General features: G+C 56.1%; 1 protein-coding gene across 2 annotated transcripts in view; it reads right to left on the bottom strand.

Moving 5' to 3' along the window:
• Nucleotides 1-107: 107 nt before the first annotated feature.
• PKMYT1 (protein kinase, membrane associated tyrosine/threonine 1) overlaps nucleotides 108-15,578 on the bottom strand; it is a 20,782-nt gene continuing 5,311 nt past the window's right edge. The window contains exons 1-8 of one of the 2 annotated variants that reach the window (XM_089664806.1): nucleotides 13,033-13,150; nucleotides 12,264-12,669; nucleotides 11,454-11,950; nucleotides 7,418-7,524; nucleotides 7,044-7,216; nucleotides 4,790-5,040; nucleotides 3,638-3,724; nucleotides 108-587 (exon numbers count right to left, since the gene is read on the bottom strand). In XM_089664806.1, the coding sequence (XP_089520932.1) occupies nucleotides 407-587; nucleotides 3,638-3,724; nucleotides 4,790-5,040; nucleotides 7,044-7,216; nucleotides 7,418-7,524; nucleotides 11,454-11,950; nucleotides 12,264-12,620 (1,653 nt within the window). In that variant the 5' untranslated portion in view covers nucleotides 12,621-12,669; nucleotides 13,033-13,150 and the 3' untranslated portion in view covers nucleotides 108-406. Of the gene's footprint in view, nucleotides 588-3,637; nucleotides 3,725-4,789; nucleotides 5,041-7,043; nucleotides 7,217-7,417; nucleotides 7,525-11,453; nucleotides 11,951-12,263; nucleotides 12,670-13,032; nucleotides 13,151-15,578 lie in introns of those variants that run through there. The other variant, XM_089664805.1, reaches the window with a different exon arrangement.

The following is a 15,578-nucleotide window of genomic DNA, read 5'->3' as shown; positions in this document are numbered from 1 at the left end:
GCCGCTCCACACCGAGCGCACGCACACACACCTTTCAGCCGCTCCACACCTTTCACCCGCACCCGGGGGCAGTGTCTCCCCTCAGAGAAGAAGACACGGACAGGATGTTGGGTAACGAACATTTGATAAAACCTCCAAGTAATTCTTATTTAATAAATGTAAACAGTCTGTAACGCCCATCAACAAGTCCTGCCTCCTCCTGACATCTCTTGCTGTATGAGCCTGGGAATGATTGGCTGTGCAGGTCCTGGCAGTGTCCTCCACCCACAACCTCCATACCCCAAGCCTGTGGTGGCCTCAGCTAATAACACAGACGTGACTGCAGTTCCTGGCCACAGGGGGCACCACGTAGGTGGCAGATCTCACATTGTAGCTGCAATAGTCTGCTGGCTTCACATAATGGGATTTATTTATCCAACGTCTCATCGAACATAGTGAGCAGATTGCGGGGAAGAAATCCAGAGCGGGGCCCTTCAGTGTCTATGAATCCCGAGGAGCTGCCGCTGCTGTCCGGACTGACCGACTTCACACTGAGCGAAGAATCCTGGCTGATACGGCTGATGTTCGGGGTCAGGGTCAGCGCCGACCTACGAGAGGAGCAATTCCAGATCTGGTCAGATGATTATTATAGAAGATACCTAATCAACACCGTCCTTCAGTATCGGGAACTCACCGTCCACACCTCCCAACCCAACAGCGGCCCTCAATATCGGGAACTCACCGTCCACACCTCCCAACCCAACAGCGGCCCTCAATATCGGGAACTCACCGTCCACACCTCCCAACCCAACAGCGGCCCTCAATATCGGGAACTCACCGTCCACACCTCCCAACACCGTCCACACCTCCCAACCCAACACCAGCCCTAAGTATCGGGAACTCACCCTCCACGCCTCCCAATACCGTCCACACCTCCCAACACCGGCCCTAAGTATCGGGAACTCACCCTCCACGCCTCCCAATACCGTCCACACCTCCCAACACCGGTCCTAAGTATCGGGAACTCACCGTCCACACCTCCCCTCCCAACCCAACACTGACCCTCAGTATCGGGAACTCACCGTCCACACCTCCCAACCCAACCCCGTTCTTCAGTATCGGAAACTCACCATCCACACCTCCCAACACCGTCCACACGTCCCAACACCATCCCTCAGTATGGGGAACTCACCGTCCACACCTCCCAACACCGTCCTTCAGTATCGGGAACTCACCGTCCACACCTCCCAACCCAACACCGTCCTTCAGTATCGGGAACTCACCGTTTACACCTCCCAACACCGTCCTTCAGTATCGGGAACTCACCGTTTACACCTCCCAATACCGTCCCTCAGTATCGGGAACTCACCATCCACACCTCCCAACACCGTCCCTCAGTATGGGGAACTCACCGTCCACACCTCCCAACCAAACAGCGGCCCTCAGTATCAGGAACTCACCGTCCACACCTCCCAACCCAACACCGTCCTTCAGTATCGGGAACTCACCGTCCACACCTCCCAACCCAACACCGTCCACACCTCCCAACACCATCCCTCAGTATCGGGAACTCACCGTCCACACCTCCCAACACCGTCCCTCAGTATCGGGAACTCACCGTCCACACCTCCCAACACCGTCCCTCAGTATCGGGAACTCACCGTCCACACCTCCCAACCCAACACCAGCCCTCAGTATCGGGAACTCACCGTCCACACCTCCCAACCCAACACCGGCCCTCAGTATCAGGAACTCACCGTCCACACCTCCCAATACCATCCACACCTCCCAAGTCAACACCGTCCACACCTCCCAACCCAACACCGTCCTTCAGTATTGGGAACTCACCGTCCACACCTCCCAACCCAACACCGTCCCTCAGTATGGGGAACTCACCATCCACACCTCCCAACACCGTCCCTCAGTATCGGGAACTCACCGTCCACACCTCCCAACCCAACACCGTCCCTCAGTATCGGGAACTCACCGTCCACACCTCCCAACCCAACACCGTCCCTCAGTATCGGGAACTCACCCTCCACGCCTCCCAATACCGTCCACACCTCCCAACCCAACACCGTCCCTCAGTATCGGGAACTCACCCTCCACGCCTCCCAATACCGTCCACACCTCCCAACCCAACACCGGCCCTCAGTATCGGGAACTCACCGTCCACACCTCCCAACCCAACACTGGCCTCCAGTATCGGGAACTCACCGTCCACACCTCCCAACCCAACACCGGCCCTCAGTATCGGGAACTCACCGTCCACACCTCCCAACCCAACACCGTCCCTCAGTATCGGGAACTCACCGTCCACACCTCCCAACCCAACACCGTCCCTCAGTATCGGGAACTCACCGTCCACACCTCCCAACCCAACACTGGCCTCCAGTATCGGGAACTCACCGTCCACACCTCCCAACCCAACACCGGCCCTCAGTATCGGGAACTCACCGTCCACACCTCCCAACCCAACACCGGCGCTCAGTATCGGGAACTCACCGTCCACACCTCCCAACCCAACACCGGCCCTCAGTATCGGGAACTCACCGTCCACACCTCCGAACCCAACACCGGCGCTCAGTATCGGGAACTAACCGTCCACACCTCCCAACCCAACACCGGCCCTCAGTATCGGGAACTCACCATCCACACCTCCCAACCCAACACTGTCCCTCAGTACCGGGAACTCACCATGATTAGTACATACCGTCCACACCTCCCAACCCAACACCGTCCCTCAGTATCGGGAACTCACCCTCCACACCTCCCAATACCGTCCACACCTCCCAACCCAACACCGGCCCTCAGTATCGGGAACTCATCGTCCACACCTCCCAACCCAACACTGTCCCTCAGTACCGGGAACTCACCATGATTAGTACATACTGTCCACACCTCCCAACCCAATACCGTTCCTCACTATCGGGAACTCACCATCCACACCTCCCAACCCAACACCGTCCTTCAGTATCGGGAACTTACTGTCCACACCTCCCAACCCAATACCATCCCTCACTATCAGGAACTCAGCGTCCACACCTCCCAACCCAACACCGTCCCTCAGTATCGGGAGCACACCATGATTAGTACATACCGTCCACACCTCCCAACCCAATACCATCCCTCACTATCAGGAACTCAGCGTCCACACCTCCCAACCCAACACCGTCCCTCAGTATCGGGAGCACACCATGATTAGTACATACCGTCTACACCTCCCAACCCAATACCGTCCCTCACTATCGGGAACTCAGCGTCCACACCTCCCAACCCAACACCGTTCCTCAGTATCGGGAGCACACCATGATTAGTACATACCGTCCACACCTCCCAACCCAATACCATCCTTCACTATCGGGAACTCAGCGTCCACACCTCCCAACCCAACACTGTCCCTCAGTATCGGGAGCTCACCATGATTAGTACATACCGTCTACACCTCCCAACCCAATACCGTCCCTCACTATCGGGAACTCACCATAACAAGCACATACCTATTGGAACTCTCCACCATGAAGAAAGGAATATAAATGAGAGATGAAAGGGGAAGGAATACAGATGAAAGGATGACAGAGAATGATAATGGAGAATGATAGGGGAAGTAGTACAGATGAAGGATGAAGCACCCACAGAGCAGAGACCGAGCACTTACCTCTTCCTTGTGCTGTAATCAGGAGACTTGTTGCAAGGGGTCGATGTGCTGCCCAGGGATGGCCGTGACATCAGCTCTGGAGAATTTCTGAAGAGTAAAACCAATGGAAAGGTAGCACAATATGCAAAGATGGAACAATATAAAAAACGGAGGGAGCGGGGGCCGAGGCCCAAATGACCGCTGAGGGGGCGGGGGCCGAGGCCCCAATGACCGCTGAGGAGGCGGGGGCCGAGGCCCCAATGGCCACTGAGGAGGCGGGGATGGGGCCCCAATGGCCACTGAGGAGGCGGGGATGGGGCCCCAATGGCCACTGAGGAGGCGGGGATGGGGCCCCAATGGCCACTGAGGAGGCGGGGATGGGGCCCCAATGGCCACTGAGGAGGCGGGGATGGGGCCCCAATGGCCACTGAGGAGGCGGGGATGGGGCCCCAATGGCCACTGAGGAGGCGGGGATGGGGCCCCAATGGCCACTGAGGAGGCGGGGATGGGGCCCCAATGGCCACTGAGGAGGCGGGGATGGGGCCCCAATGGCCACTGAGGAGGCGGGGATGGGGCCCCAATGGCCACTGAGGAGGCGGGGATGGGGCCCCAATGGCCACTGAGGAGGCGGGGATGGGGCCCCAATGGCCACTGAGGAGGCGGGGATGGGGCCCAATGACCACTGAGGAGGCGGGGATGGGGCCCCAATGACCACTGAGGAGGCGGGGATGGGGCCCCAATGACCACTGAGGAGGCGGGGATGGGGCCCCAATGACCACTGAGGAGGCGGGGATGGGGCCCCAATGACCACTGAGAGGGTGGATGGGGGCCCAATGACCGCTGAGGGGGTGGGGATGGGGCCCAAAGACCACTGAGGAGGCGGGGACGGGGCCCAATGACCGCTGAGGTGGGGATGGGGCCAGAAAAAGAGGGGGTGGGGCCAATGAAAGCTTCTGCAGGTATATGCACCTCTAAGCAGCTGTCAGGTGTTTACCCCTGGAGGCTCCACCTTTAGCTGAAACCAGCCTTAGGAGGTGGACTGACCTGTGAAGATCTAGTCTGGGTTCTGTCCTTCATGGTTCACATGATTCTGTCACGTCAAGACACCAGGTTGGGGTTAATAACCAATAATCAGGTATAGAGCAGCAAGTCACCATAATGTGCTATACTCACCTGAGAGGGAACTCCAGTCCATCATAGGAGAGCCTCTGGACGATGCCTAGTGGGCTGGGCGGAACATCAAACACATCTTCCCCAAAGCTGTCCTCATCCCAGTCACTGGACAGGCTGCTCTCAGCAAGCAGGTTGGGCGAAGGAGAAGAAGGCAGGGACTGCAACAGAGGAATACCCCTCCCCCATCGCCACAGCCACCTCACCGGGCGCTTCAAGCCGTGGAACACCACTGACACGAGCCACATGAGAAACTGAGGGAGACGGAGAACAAAGAAATTAAAATTACACATGGAGGACACCTCCCAGGGGAGGAGGTGAAAGGCTGACCACCACATCCTAATAGGCCGGGTTCTGCAGATCTGGGGGGGCACTTATTATTGTAACCTGGAGTGTGGGGGTGACCACTGCTGAACCCCGCTGGAAATGCCGCCTTTCAGACTGGAAAGAATCTCTCCAAATCAAACACCAATCACCCGTTTGCTGACCGAACCGCCCAACTCCAATGTGCTGGAGATCTTTCAGCAGCAATCTCCCTTCATATCTGACACCACTACTGGGTGTCCCACTGTCCCATGCTGTGTCCTGGTCCCCTGTGCTGTGTCCTGGTCCCCTGTGCTGTGCCCTGGTCCCCTGTGCTGTGCCCTGGTCCCCTGTGCTGTGCCCTGGTCCCCTGTGCTGTGCCCTGGTCCCCCGCTGTCCCCTGTGCTGTGTCCTGGTCCCCCGCTGTCCCCTGTGCTGTGCCCTGGTCCCCCGCTGTCCCCTGTGCTGTGCCTGGTCCCCCGCTGTCCCCTGTGCTGTCCCCTGGTCCCCCGCTGTCCCCTGTGCTGTCCCCTGGTCTTCCGCTGTCCAGTGCCGTGTCCCGGTCCCCCGCTGTCCCCTGTGCCGTGTCCCGGTCCCCCGCTGTCCCCTGTGCCGTGTCCCGGTCCCCCGCTGTCCCCTGTGCCGTGTCCCGGTCCCCCGCTGTCCCCTGTGCCGTGTCCCGGTCCCCCGCTGTCCCCTGTGCCGTGTCCCGGTCCCCCGTGCCGTGTCCCGGTCCCCCGCTGTCCCCTGTGCCGTGTCCCGGTCCCCCGTGCCGTGTCCCGGTCCCCCGCTGTCCCCTGTGCTGTGCCCTAGTCCCGTTGTCCCCTGTGCTGTGTCCTGGTCCCCCGCTGTCCCCTGTGCTGTGCCCTGGTCCCCCGCTGTCCCCTGTGCTGTGTCCTGGTCCCCCGCTGTCCCCTGTGCTGTCCCCTGGTCTTCCGCTGTCCCGTGCCGTGTCCCGGTCCCCCGCTGTCCCCTGTGCCGTGTCCCGGTCCCCCGCTGTCCCCTGTGCCGTGTCCCGGTCCCCCGTGCAGTGTCCCGGGTCCCCCGCTGTCCCCTGTGCCGTGTCCCGGTCCCCCGCTGTCCCCTGTGCCGTGTCCCGGTCCCCCGTGCCGTGTCCCGGTCCCCCGCTGTCCCCTGTGCCGTGTCCCGGTCCCCCGCCGTGCCCCGGTCCCCCGCGCCGTGTCCCGCGCCGTGCCCCCCGCGCCGTGCCCCGGTCCCCCGCGCCGTGCCCCGCGCCCCCGCGCCGTGCCCCGCGCCCCCCTTTGTCTCCTGTGCTGTGTCCTGGTTCCCCGCTGTCCCGTGCTGTGTCCTGGTCCCCCGCTGTCCCGTGTGCTGTGTCCTGGTCCCCCGCTGCCTCCTCTTGTCTCCCGATGTACCCAGACGTTCCTTCCATTGTCCCCTGTGCTGTGTCCTGGTTCCCCACTATCTCCTGCGGTGTGTTCTTGTCCCCCACTGGGTCCCATGGTTCCTTCCATTGTCCCCATGATGTGTCCTGGTCCCCCACTGGGCTCCGTGGTTTCTATCATCGTACCCTGTGGTGTGTCCTTGTCCCCTCCTGAGGGGGGGTTCAGGAATCTGGCACTCCCAGGGTGTTGAAGGTTCTCGGGAAGATTGGCTCTTCAGTGAAGGATTATGAAGGGCAGACAGCGGACAGGTAAGAGTGTGTTTGGTTTGCAGGGATGGCCTCTCGATTATTTCACTGACCTGGGAGAAGCCTACAGTATCTGGAACGTCAGAAGGGTCACTTATCGGCTCACTGTCTCCAGGTCAGTGGTTGTGGAGGACCAGCACACAGTCAGGGAACATCGGCAGAACAAGTCAGCAATGGCAGCCTGTGTGCTTCTATCAGAGCAGCTTTTCCCATAAGTGAAATCATATACCAGAGAAGACAGACTGAAGGAGAGGTGAGGCACAGCATGAAGACCTGTTAGGAACAGACATCGATTGATCGTACCTGGAAGACGACAAATATTTTGGAAAGCATATTTTTGGTAGTCAGAGTGGCTTTCCTCCATCGCTCAGCCCTAATAATCGCAGGAAGGGAGAGCAGCCAGTCCACGGTGGCCCGACAGCGATAGTCCGGCTCCAGCATGCCGCCCAGAACCTTCAGGAAATCCTGCGGTAATTCTAGAAAACAGGTAGAATTATACAATCAATGCACCAGAATTCTTCCAGGAGGACTGTATTGGTCTGAGCTGAGAGATTCCTCCTGGGACAGGATGCGAGGTGGGATCTCCAGCGACAACCTTTTCCTAGGGAAGGTGGGCCCATACATTCCAATCTGAACACCGGGACCCATCTTCTCCCCAGTGCAGTGTGGGAACTCACGTAAAGTGAACTCTGTGGGAAGATGACCCCGTCGTAGCTGCTGCCAGCTCTCCCCTCCCTTCGGGAGTTCCATATTACAGGCGACCTCCAGCAGCGACATGCCGAGACTAGAAGATGGGGACATAGACAGTTAGGTGGAAGAACACCATCAACCTCATCAATATCTGCAGACTTTCAGATTTAGGATATCCCAAACTGTAAAATCCAACTCCATATCCCAACTCCAGTGTGACAGAACTTCCATCCTCTGACATATATACAAGACATTTTATCCCTCGTCCATTGAGGGACACAGGAATTCAGATACAGAAGGTGACACCCAACAGCAGTCCAACTGAGGGGTGGCCAACAGACCAGAACAGATCCAACGAGGGACTAGGAATCTCCTACAAGGACTACATGAAGGACCAAATCTTAACCACGTAACAAGAAGCCTCTGCAAGACAGAGAAATCTGCCTACAACCAAAGGAGAGGCCACAGAGGACCAACCTTTACCCTAAAGAATGGGACAGAAGAAACCACCAACGAAATACTAGGAGCCTGAACCAACGAGAGCCTGTGACACTACAACCCACCATAATAGGTGGAACACCAACGACCTGACAAACAAAAGAGACCCAACAATGGGATATAGTCAGCAAGACCAATGGGACAAGTGCCCAGTTTCTCCAAAGGAAACAAAAAAGGCCAACAAGAGAAGATCAGATGGCCCACAAGCAGAAAGGTCCAAACCTTACACTCCCAACCCCTGGGATTCGGGCAACAAAGGATGACAACAGCGAGTTACCTGGCTTGACAACCAAACCTGACACTCCTAACCCCTGGGATTCGGGCAACAAAGGATGACAACAGCGAGTTACCTGGCTAGACAACCAAACCTGACACTCCTAACCCCTGGGATTCTGGGAACAAAGGATGAGAACAGTGAGTTACCTGGCTAGACAACCAAACCTGACACTCCCAACCCCTGGGATTCTGGGAACAAAGGATGAGAACAGTGAGTTACCTGGCTAGACAACCAAACCTTACACTCCTAACCCCTGGGATTCTGGGACCAAAGGATGACAACAGTGAGTTACCTGGCTAGACAACCAAACCTGACACTCCCAACCCCTGGGATTCTGGGACCAAAGGATGACAACAGTGAGTTACCTGGCTAGACAACCAAACCTGACACTCCCAACCCCTGGGATTCTGGGACCAAAGGATGACAACAGTGAATTACCTGGCTAGACAACCAAACCTGACACTCCCAACCCCTGGGATTCTGGGAACAAAGGATGAGAACAGTGAGTTACCTGGCTAGACAACCAAACCTTACACTCCTAACCCCTGGGATTCGGGCAACAAAGGATGACAACAGTGAATTACCTGGCTAGACAACCAAACCTGACACTCCCAACCCCTGGGATTCTGGGAACAAAGGATGAGAACAGTGAGTTACCTGGCTAGACAACCAAACCTGACACTCCTAACCCCTGGGATTCTGGGAACAAAGGATGAGAACAGTGAGTTACCTGGCTAGACAACCAAACCTGACACTCCTAACCCTGGGATTCTGGGAAGGATGAGAACAGTGAGTTACCTGGCTAGACAACCAAACCTGACACTCCCAACCCCTGGGATTCTGGGAACAAAGGATGACAACAGTGAGTTACCTGGCTAGACAACCAAACCTGACACTCCTAACCCCTGGGATTCTGGGACCAAAGGATGACAACAGCGAGTTACCTGGCTAGACAACCAAACCTGACACTCCTAACCCCTGGGATTCTGGGACCAAAGGATGAGAACAGTGAAGTACCCAGGTTTGGTTGTCTGGCCAAGTTACCTCTGTGTACTCATCCTTTGTTCCCTGAATCCCAAGGGTTGGGAGTGTACTAGTAAGGTGACCTGGCCAGACAACCAAACCTTACACTGCCAACCCAGGGCAGGATTTACATCTCGGGAGCCTATAGGCAGAGAATTATGAAGCGCCTCTCACCAAAAAAAAAAAAAAAAAAAAAAAAAAAGACAGTAAGGCCAATTTTTTTTTTTTTTTTTTACTTGATAACATTTTTATACAAATACTTATGTGTGTAATACAGCGGACTGCGATGCAAAGGGGAACTCTGCGGACTGCGATGCAAAGGGGAACTCTGCGGACTGCGATGCAAAGGGGAACTCTGCGGACTGCGATGCAAAGGGGAACTCTGCGGACTGCGATGCAAAGGGGAACTCTGCGGACTGCGATGCAAAGGGGAACTCTGCGGACTGCGATGCAAAGGGGAACTCTGCGGACTGCGATGCAAAGGGGAACTCTGCGGACTGCGATGCAAAGGGGAACTCTGCGGACTGCGATGCAAAGGGGAACTCTGCGGACTGCGATGCAAAGGGGAACTCTGCGGACTGCGATGCAAAGGGGAACTCTGCGGACTGCGATGCAAAGGGGAACTCTGCGGACTGCGATGCAAAGGGGAACTCTGCGGACTGCGATGCAAAGGGGAACTCTGATGCAAGGGGCTTTCCACCTGCTCTGAGACATACAATAAATAGCAGCTAGACTGAAAATCAGTTTACTGCAGCAGCTCAGACAGCGATTGTGATTGTTTGCCAGAAGTTACAGCATGTCAATACCGCTCCCTGACTGGTTGCTGGAGGATACAGCACATCATATCTGATTGGTTGCCAGGTTTTTGCACAACACTACTGCTCACCCATCACTTTGCTCCATAACCCCAACCAGCTCTTCATAGCCTCACCCACAACCCCCCTGTACTCTTCATAGCCACTCCCACAATGGCCCCTCTACTCCCAATAGCCTGCTAACATAGCTCCCTCTCCATAGCCCCACCCCCAAATGCCACTCACATCTACATAACTTCATCCCCAAGTGCAGCTCCTCTCTCAATAGCCCCACCCCCAAATACCACTCACCTTTAAATAGCCCCTCCCAAAAAGCCTCATGTACTTTCTACAACTCCATCCCAAATGTCACTCCCCTCTTCACCACCCAAAGCCATCTAATTCACCTATAGCCTCCCCCCCCCCCCCTCCAATCACCAGGACCCCTCTGGCCAATCTCTGTGCTCAGTGGAGCCTCGCAGATGGGACTGGCAGTGCGGACATTCTGTGTAACTCCTCTTTCCCCTCCCCCATACCAGCCGCCTATCACTGATGACCCCGACACGTGTTGTGCTCCATCCCGGTAAAGACATGAAATAGACTATGCCGATCTCCCTGGACCAGGCAGGGGAACCGATCCACCACCTGAGCAACCCTGGACAGCCTGGCACAGCACCTCCCTCACCGAGTACCTGGATATATACATAGAGCCAGGACCCTGAAGACCATCATCTAACTGCGGCAACCAAATCTCGGGACACGTCTCAAACACCGACACCACGCCTCCCTGCCAATACCATAGAAACAAGACAAGAGGACCAATCACCACCCATCTCCCAGGAGACAAGACCCAGATGTACTGTGACAGGATTGTCCCCTCCTCTACAGGAGTGTGTCTGCTATTTAACTGCGGACAAGTCTCCCTCCCCCCAGATGGGCGCCCCCTAGGCACATGCCTATGGGAAATCCGGCCCTGACCAACCCTTGGGATTCATGGAACAAAACGATAAGAGTGAAGTAACTGGCCAGACAACCAATGACACAACCAGATCACTTCGAAAAGCGAGAATCATCACAGCAAAAATATCCCATAAGGATTGGAAGAGACCGCTGAGACTTGTAGGGGAACCAACCGACGAACCTTCATGTTAGTAAAAAGGCTGCAAACACAAGAGAGACTTCAGTTTTAGTACAGCTGAAGGCCTCCAACCTCCTGGGACAACAAAAAAACTGAGGAATGCTGGGTAGAGGAGTGGTTATAGGAGGCGGGTTTTCATATGTTTTGTTTGCCAGAGTCCCGACCACCTGTAGGCAGCAACATAACCCGACTATCTGAATTCCTGTGTCACCCAATGAACGATGGAGAAACCTCTGGGGGAGTTTTTTATAGTATAAAATCCAGAGAGAAAACAGGCGAGGTCTTCCTCTCACCTAAACACGTCGGCTGCTTTAGTGAAGACCCCATCCAGCAGTTCTGGAGACATATACCGAGGGTCCCCCTCCTGAGCATCCCTGCTCCCCTCTGCACCGTCCAGTTCCACCATCAGCCCAAAGTCCCCCAACTTGTAGACCCCGGAGAAGGAGATGAAGACGTTGGCAGGTTTGATGTCCAGGTGCAGCAGGTTGCGGTCATGGAGATGTTTCAGCCCCCGCAGGAGGTCACATGCGATGTCCCACACTTGTCGGGAGGGCAGAGGAGCACCGAAATCCTCAGAATGTTGCTGCAGGCTCCCCACGCACAGCTCCGTCTGTAGATACAACATGCGTTTCTCCTCCCAGGCACGCACAAAGCGCAAGCAATTGGGGTGCTCTCCCACGCGCTCGTGTTTTCTCACTTCTTCCAGCTTACGATGGCGGTCAGACTCGCCCCGAAACGGAGATACCGAGCGCTTCACGGCATAAAAACATCCGTCCTCCCGACTTCGCACCTTCAAGAAACCAAAGATTTACAAAGTGAGAAGAACATCTCCATATTATACACCAATGTGAGGAGATATTCTGCTGACACAGGGAACTCAACCTCCAGCAGCACCACAGGCCACCATTACCTGGCTCCCAGGTGTAGTGTTGGATCCAGGCTACCACTGTGAGTCGTGCTCTGTCCTGGAGTCATCTACAGGCCGCTGCCAGAACCGGCCACGGAATCCGCTACAGACCAGCACCGGAACCAGCCCTGGAGTCAGCTACGGGCCGGCACCGGAACCCACCATCAGCCCCAGTCCCCCATCCACCACTGCTCACCTTATACACTTCTCCAAAGGAGCCCCGGCCCAATTTGCAGACACTCTGGAAGCACTGCTTGAAGAAGGTCTCTCCCTTGCTGTGGTCGTACAGTTGACTGTCGGGTTCCTTGGGTTGAGGGCTTCGGAAGGACACGCTCTGGGGACGAGGCTGGCTCCATGATCGCTGTTTGTTGGGGAAGAGTCGGCTGATGGAGGCCCCGCTCTTCACCGGAGGACGTGGTGGGAGGGTGTAGCAGAGTGAGCGGCCCCTCTTCTTCAGTGAGAAGCTCTCCTCTGCTTGGTGGAAGTAGGCCGGGATCGGGATAGGAGTGTGGCTGAGAGGAGGCTCACCCATCTCATCTCTGGGTAAAGGCATGATTCACCGCCGCTACCAGGGAGAGGGACTCGGGGCCAGGATAGAGAATCTGCGAGAAAGGAAGACACAAAGATGTCAGGAAACTGCGTGACATGCGGTCCCTTCGTCCACCTCAGACTCATGACATGGACTATAAGCCTGTGACACCTTACTACAGAACATGGCTGACCAGTACAGGAACCACAGGCTCCAGTGTCAGGGATGTCAGTAGTACTGGTCCTGCAGCCACCTGAGATCCCAGCAAGGCCCAATGTGCCATCGATGGAAAGTAAAGCACACTCCTAAAAGTCCCAACCCCCGGGAGGCAAGGTGAGAGAGGCTACCTTTGGGGCAGTGCTTCTCTATGGTACGGACAGTCCCTGTGGCCAGGTGAGGGATGCCACCTCAGGAAATGCTACTCTTTGGTACTCACCATCCACAAGGCTGTACTTCTCTATGGTACTGCCAGTCACTGGGGCCAGGTGTGAGGCATCATCTCTGGGCAGAGCTTCTCTAAAGGTACTGAGAGTCCATTGGGCCAGGTGTGAGGTGCCACTTCCGCACTGTACTGTTCTATTGTACGGGGGGGTTCCCCATGGCTGTACCTCTCTATGGTAATCACCATCCTCAAGGCTGCACCTCTCTATGGTACCCCCCTTCCCCATGGCTGTACCTCTCTATGCTACTCACCATTCTCAAGGCTGCACCTCTCGATGGTACCCTCCCCCCCATCCTCAAGGCTGCACCTCTCCATGGTACCCTCCCCCCATCCTCAAGGCTGCACCTCTCCATGGTACCCTCCCCCCATCCTCAAGGCTGCACCTCTCCATGGTACCCTCCCCCCATCCTCAAGGCTGTACCTCTCCATGGTACCCTCCCCCCATCCTCAAGGCTGCACCTCTCCATGGTACCCTCCCCCCATCCTCAAGGCTGCACCTCTCCATGGTACCCTCCCCCCATCCTCAAGGCTGCACCTCTCCATGGTACCCTCCCCCCATCCTCAAGGCTGCACCTCTCCATGGTACCCTCCCCCCATCCTCAAGGCTGCACCTCTCCATGGTACCCTCCCCCCATCCTCAAGGCTGCACCTCTCCATGGTACCCTCCCCCCATCCTCAAGGCTGCACCTCTCCATGGTACCCTCCCCCCATCCTCAAGGCTGCACCTCTCCATGGTACCCTCCCCCCATCCTCAAGGCTGTACCTCTCCATGGTACCCTCCCCCCATCCTCAAGGCTGTACCTCTCCATGGTACCCTCCCCCCATCCTCAAGGCTGCACCTCTCGATGGTACCCTCCCCCCATCCTCAAGGCTGTACCTCTCCATGGTACCCTCCCCCCATCCTCAAGGCTGCACCTCTCGATGGTACCCTCCCCCCATCCTCAAGGCTGTACCTCTCTATGGTACCCTCCCCCCATCCTCAAGGCTGTACCTCTCCATGGTACCCTCCCCCCATCCTCAAGGCTGCACCTCTCCATGGTACCCTCCCCCCATCCTCAAGGCTGTACCTCTCCATGGTACCCTCCCCCCATCCTCAAGGCTGTACCTCTCCATGGTACCCTCCCCCCATCCTCAAGGCTGTACCTCTCTATGGTACCCTCCCCCCATCCTCAAGGCTGCACCTCTCCATGGTACCCTCCCCCCATCCTCAAGGCTGCACCTCTCTATGGTACCCTCCCCCCATCCTCAAGGCTGTACCTCTCTATGGTACCCTCCCCCCATCCTCAAGGCTGTACCTCTCTATGGTACCCTCCCCCCATCCTCAAGGCTGTACCTCTCTATGGTACCCTCCCCCCATCCTCAAGGCTGTACCTCTCTATGGTACCCTCCCCCCATCCTCAAGGCTGTACTCCTCTGTTACTCACCATCCTCAGGATAGCAATCATGACACCAATCATGTCCCCAAGCACTGGGCAGCCATGGCAGAAGAGGACACCCAGGGATCTCCCTACACATTTTGTGTCACAGGTCACCTCCTAAAGAGGGCGGTCCTTTCCCTGACCACCTATCCCCAAAGGGCAAGGCTCCTGACAGGGGAAGGCACTTGGTCCACCCAGCAGATGTCACACCTCACCATGGCCAGCTGAAGCCAACTACCCAGTACTAGGTTATGAGCTCTATAGCTGCCCAATTGCTTTTATGAGACTCTCAAATGATGCCCCCCATCTCCCCACTGGTGGCACCTGTGGTGGTTGCCGGGCTCTCCTGTTCCTCTGGGTACCATAGAAAACAAGTGCAGTGAGAACATTCTTTCCCTGTGACACATGACCCTGGAACTGACCTCTATGGTGTCACTTCCGGGGACACAGCTGACATTGCTCGCCTATCAGGGTGTGATCAGAAGCTTTGGAGAGCAGAGGAGAGATGTGAGGTCTAATACACATCAGATCTCTTAGTAAAGAGGACCTGTCATGACCCATGCTACTGATGCCGTTCATCTCTCGGGATAGCAATAAAGCTTCCAAAACAATTATAAGGACAGCGAAAAAAAAAAAAAATTTAATAAAACAATGTTAAAACATGTAAAGCTCCTCCCTGTCCAAAGCTGAGCACATAGGTCAGTCCTCCAGGGTCTCTGCTTGGACCCCCTTTTGCCTTCATTCTTCATGGCATAGATCCAACAAGGTGTTGGGAACGTTCCTCAGAGATGTTGCTCCATATTGACATGTTGGTGTCACGTAGTTGCTGCAGATTTGTCGGCTGCACATCCATGATGGGAATCTCCCGTTCCACCGCATCCCAAAGGAGCTCTATTGGATGGAGATCTGGTGACTGGAGGCCATTGGAGTCCAGGGACCTCATTGTCATGTTCCAGAAACCAGTTGGAGATGATCTGAGCTTTGTGACATGGAGCATTATCCTGCCGGAAGGAGCCATCAGAAGATGGGGACACTGGAGTCATAGAGGGATGGACATGGTCAGCAACAATACTCAGGTAGGCCGTGGTGTTTAAACGATGCTCAATCGGTACTAAGGGGCCC

This window comes from Staurois parvus, unplaced genomic scaffold, assembly GCF_062004578.1.
Source record: "Staurois parvus isolate SC_StPar_1 unplaced genomic scaffold, SC_StPar_1.0 ptg002048l, whole genome shotgun sequence".
NCBI lineage: Eukaryota > Metazoa > Chordata > Amphibia > Anura > Ranidae > Staurois > Staurois parvus.
The sequence above is the reverse complement of the archived record's forward strand: the minus strand, read 5'-3'. Positions and strand labels throughout refer to the sequence as shown.